The sequence below is a fragment of the Olea europaea genome, chromosome 20 (genome assembly GCF_002742605.1).
Source record: "Olea europaea var. sylvestris chromosome 20, O_europaea_v1, whole genome shotgun sequence".
Lineage (NCBI taxonomy): Eukaryota > Viridiplantae > Streptophyta > Magnoliopsida > Lamiales > Oleaceae > Olea > Olea europaea.
The window spans coordinates 14569118-14574572 of NC_036256.1; the positions used below are offsets into that span (position 1 = coordinate 14569118).

The window sequence follows — 5455 nt, forward strand, 5'->3', positions numbered from 1 at the left end:
GGGCCGGGCCCGGAGCCGAAATTTTAGGCTCGCGAGCCGGCTCGGCCCGGCTCGTTTACATCCCTATTTGTACGTAGTCGTATCAAAGCGTCTAAATGACATAGATAGAAAAAATGAATCTAACGTGTATATGAAAAAATGTAAAAGAAATAAATAATTGTATCGTAATTTAAACTCTTAAATTTGATATGAACATGTAAGAATATCCTCAAGTACACATATTGAGTTTTTATTAAATGCAAGTGTATTGAGCATAATACTAATGCAATGCAAAGTGCATACTTGGCCCATTGAATTGAGCGGACTTTGAGAGAGAGAGAGAGAGAGCTCTATGTGTGAAAATTTTGTGACTTGTTTTCACTTTCTAGCACATTTCCTGGACCTAGCCGATTTAATACATCTATTTACAACATATTTGATAAGGTGAAATTGAGATATTAAGCACTATTAATGAGAAAAAGATCGTCCAATCTTATAAAAGATTGTCGAAAATTGAAAATTGTTGCATATCAAACAAACCCAAAGAACTAACGATTGAAATTTTTGACAAGACAACTTTATGATATTCTAAATGTACTGTAGTCACTGATCCAATATGTTGAGAAAAATGTAGGGAAATCTGAAACTTAATGAACTCCAAGGCACAAAAAACGTTATCTTTTAAGAGACGTTTCTCCCCTATCCAACGAAGTCACAACTGGGATATGATAGAAAATCTCTCTCACGATACAATGGAGGTGTTTGATTTAAATTGTGACTATTTAATCAAATCAAGAAGACACTCGAGAAGAACTGATAATGTCAAGAGAAATAGAGAAGAATAATTTTTTAATATGTTTTGCAAACGAGAATTCGCTCAGAATTTATAGAAATTGAGGCAACCGTTTGAATAGATGTGTCCCTTGAAATGAAAAACACATCTGTTGGAAGTGACTGTTAAAAACGAACAGATGCACCTAGTCGGGACGGCAAATCATTCGCAAAACAAAAAATAAATACATGCAAAATGATAAAAAATATCTAACACAATATGATGCAATACTGAATTAAGTGAAAAATAGAATCCATTAGTCGACTCTAAATTCATTATAAATAAGATTTCATTCGTTGTTATTTATTATTGGCCATTGCATATTAATTTATATAAGTATATTCTAAATAACTTGGCTGCATTTTATTGTCAATTTTTGCTTTCTTCCCCTTATCCGGCAGCCTAATTATTTGCACCATAAAATATTAATAATTAGTTGCGTTTGAAAAGGGGAATGTTTTTGTCATCTAGAAAACAAAGCTATCATGTTGAAAGCGTTACTCGATGATTTATAAACTGATCCAAAATATCAGGAATCTACTTTACAAAGCCAAATTAGTGGGTTGACTGACTTATGATTACGACGATTCCTATAAATATCAAAAGGAAATGTTCAAAGAATATTAAATTGTAGACAAATACAAATAATAATGACAAGAATATGAAGTTAATTTTTTATTTTTCTTTTTTTTTCATAAAAACGTATTATTATGCTAATAAAAGTTCCAAGTTAAAGTCTCATAAATTGAAAAATGTGCAAGTGACATCCAAAGAAAAATTGAATACAATCTACATACAATGGACTGTGTTGAAAATTTAAATAATTTAGCACATGTTTGACAAAGGTTTTTGAGATTATAAGTCGGTGGATCCGATGAATATCAAATGTATTGTTGAAAATGCAAGTTAACCTCTTTTTTTAGATAGATGTTTCTAATATTAAACTATTTAATATGCCTCCTGGCTCCTATTCTCCACGTTTTACGAGTTATGACTTGTCAATAATTTATTGGATAAATAGTCATTTAGACAGCAAATCTCAACTTCTACACTAATAATTTCTCTCCCTCCCCCCCTCCCCCCCTCCTCTTCAACTATTTAATATGCCTACGGCTTCCACGTTTTACACATAATTTCTCGTTCTCTCCTTCTCCTTTCTAGATCTATTTCATACTTCCACGATGAAGTTGGAAGAGAAAGGCACTGATTACACACAGGACGGGACTGTTGATCTAAAAGGTAGACCTATCCTGAGATCAAACACTGGCAAATGGAAAACTTGTTATTTCTTTGTTGGTAAGTGAAAAAAACTGGTAGGGTCTACCTAATTTTCGATTCTAAACATGCCATGATATCATTTTATCAAGGTTTGCTTTAGAATTTTCTACAAACTGAGAACGATTAGATTTGAACGAAGAAGTTTTGCTTCAGAATTTCGTGTGCTAATAGAAACATAACTCTTTTAGTTAAATCTTTTGCTTTGAGTATGAAAATTTAGAATAGAATTTATGGATCCTCATTGTGATATTACAGGGTATGAAATTTTTGAGAGGATGGCATATCATGGTATTGCATCAAACTTAGTAATTTATTTGACACGGAAGCTCCATGAAGGCACTGTGACATCTTCAAACAATGTCACCAACTGGGTTGGTACTGTATGGTTGACACCCCTTCTGGGTGCTTATATTGCTGACACTTTTCTTGGTCGATACTGGACTTTCATCGTTGCATCAGCCATTTACCTTGTGGTACTTCCTTTGATTTCATTTGATCTCGATTCTCATGGTGTAACTTTATCGTGCAAGCTAAACAGAACAAGACAGTATAAATAACAATATTTTCTTAATCTATCGGATCATGCTTTTAAGACAACATAAAAATACGCAACATTAAACATGAACGGACAGTAAAGTGGACATGTTTTTACTTTCTTTTTCTTGTTTCGCATTCTCTAGTATTATATATTACGGCTTGCACCATTATTATAATCATTTAAACACGATCACGAAATCCTTATAAGATCAGGGAAAACAATTCTTGGTCATATATTCGTTCCTTGTAACAGGGAATGTGCTTATTGACGCTAGCAGTTTCATTGCCCGGACTGAGGCCTCCGTCTTGTGGGCACCAAGTAAAGGAGGTAGATTGCGATAGACATGCCTCAACATTTCAAGTCGGCATCTTCTACTGTGCATTATACATAATTGCAGTTGGAACAGGCGGAACAAAGCCTAATATCTCTACAATGGGAGCAGATCAATTTGATGATTTTGAGCATAAAGAAAGGTTACAAAAGCTCTCATTCTTCAACTGGTGGATGTTTAGTGTCTTCATTGGCATCCTTTTCTCCAACACTTTCCTTATTTACATTCAAGACAATGTGGGGTGGGAACTTGGCTATGGCCTCCCTACACTTGGGCTCACAGTATCGATACTTTTCTTCATTGTGGGTACACGTTATTATAGACACAAACCCCCATCAGATAGCCCGTTGAATCGAATGGCTAGGGTGCTTGTAGCCACCGTAAGAAAGTGGAAGGTAGTCATCCCTGACGAACCAAAGGAACTTTATGAGCTGAGCTTGGAAGAGTACTCCAAACCTGGCATGTTTAGAATTGACCACACCAATTCTCTCAGGTGCATATTTTTCTCCCGAATAAAGATACTTGGACAAGGCCATGTAGGCCCTGCCTGTGGGAGTGCCTTGGATGTCCGTCCAGCATAACCCTTTGCTCCCATTCTAAGTCTTTTTAGCATGTGTAACAACTAATAGAAATCCCACGTCACTCGTGGAAGGTCTGTCTTATGGGTTTATAAGCACATTAGTACCCTCCTCTTTCAAAGTCGATTTTAAACGTAACCCACTCTCATTTCACTTCTGCAGCCTCCTGGACAAAGCAGCAGTCGAAATCGGACAAAATTCGCCATGGATGTTATGTCCGGTGACACAAGTTGAACAAACCAAACAAATGATAAAAATGATTCCAATCTTGCTTGCAACTTTCGTTCCCGCTACTATGTTCGCACAGACAAACACTCTCTTTATCAAGCAAGGCACAACTTTGGAAAAAAGCATTGGTCCCCATTTCAAAATTCCTCCAGGATGTCTCTCGGCATTTGTGACTATTTTCATGTTGACTAGCCTCGTACTATATGACCGGTTCTTCGTTCCCTTTGTACGAAGATACACGAAGAATCCTAGAGGGATCACCTTGTTGCAGAGGTTTGGGATCGGCCTCGTGTTGCATATCATAGTCATGGGAACTGCTTGTTTAGCAGAAAGAAGGCGTCTAAGGGTTGCTAAAGAGAACGAAATCTTTGAGAAAAATCAAATCGTTCCTCTTTCGATCTTCATTCTTCTACCACAGTTTGCTCTAATGGGGGTAGCTGATACCTTCGTAGAAGTTGCGAAAATCGAGTTCTTCTATGATCAAGCACCTGAAGGCATGAAAAGCCTCGGAACTGCCTATTTTACGACTAGTTTTGGAGTTGGATACTTCATAAGTAGTTTTCTGTTGAAAACTGTGGCTGACATTACCGAGAAACGTGGCAAAGGATGGATTTTGGACAACCTAAACGTCTCTCGTTTGGACCATTATTATGCATTTTTGGCTGTGCTGTGCTTTCTCAACTTACTTTACTTTCTGCTAGTTGCAAAGCTCTTTGTTTACAACACAGAACTGAAGGATACCGAAACGGAGTTGCATGAAGCAATCGCGGCTCGACCGAACAAGTCTACACGATCGGAGGAAAAAACGTTGGATGATAAAGCAAGCTCATAGAAATATCAAAATATCCCATGAAATTTTCCAAGTCTTTTTTCTTAAGCATGTTTTATCGTTCCTTTTCTACTCTTTTTTCATTGTATCTAAATGTATTTCCACAATATAACAATTTAGATCACATTGTAATATAAGAATAAGATACAAAAATCTTGTATATCATATGAAAGTGTCTTATCTAACACTATGATTAAAAATTCATGGCTTCTTTATTCTACCATCTGTATCGTGTTCTCAATGGTACCTCCACAAACTATAATTAAGGCCTGTTCGATAATGATTATAAAAATCGATTTTTTGATTGTTAGAGAAAAAAATTGGTCCCATTTGTGTGAAAAAAACAAAAATGGCGACTGAAATAGTGAAATAAGATCAAAAATTTGATTTTTTGGGGTGAAAATTGTTAACGAGCCTCCGTTTGGCCCCCATTCTCCTTTTCATTCTTTCCCTCTCTCTCTCTTATTTTCAACAATATAATCTTCCATAAAATAATATTATAGGTAAATTAAAAACTTTTCATTCTTTTTCCATCACATATTTTTCAAAAAATGACTATTTCAACCATTAAATTTTGAAAAGAATTGGGGACAAATGGGGGCTAAATCTAAGAGGTCACTCTCGTAGGCCGGCACAAAATCCATGCTAAATAATGACATACATGACTAAACGTATTGTACTTATTGTAGCAATTGAAAAAAGGAAATTAAGAGCTGACTATTTTACACCCCAACAATCTCTTTTTGAATATCAAACTTTCATTTTGGTCCCAACCTAATTACGATGAATTATGGGATAATGACATAGATATACCAAAAATTGGGACCGTTTTGAAAAGTCAGCATAAAACTTAGGCTAGCTA

General features: G+C 35.7%; 1 protein-coding gene across 1 annotated transcript; it reads left to right on the forward strand.

Annotated features, from left to right (window-relative positions):
• Nucleotides 1-1908: 1908 nt before the first annotated feature.
• Nucleotides 1909-4758, forward strand: LOC111369752 (protein NRT1/ PTR FAMILY 5.2-like). Its single transcript, XM_022991391.1, has 4 exons — nucleotides 1909-2107; nucleotides 2345-2562; nucleotides 2880-3451; nucleotides 3699-4758. Exons 1-4 carry the CDS (start codon nucleotides 1993-1995, stop codon nucleotides 4594-4596), a joined length of 1803 nt encoding a protein of 600 aa, XP_022847159.1. The 5' UTR covers nucleotides 1909-1992; the 3' UTR covers nucleotides 4597-4758.
• The last annotated feature ends 697 nt before the right edge of the window (nucleotides 4759-5455 follow it).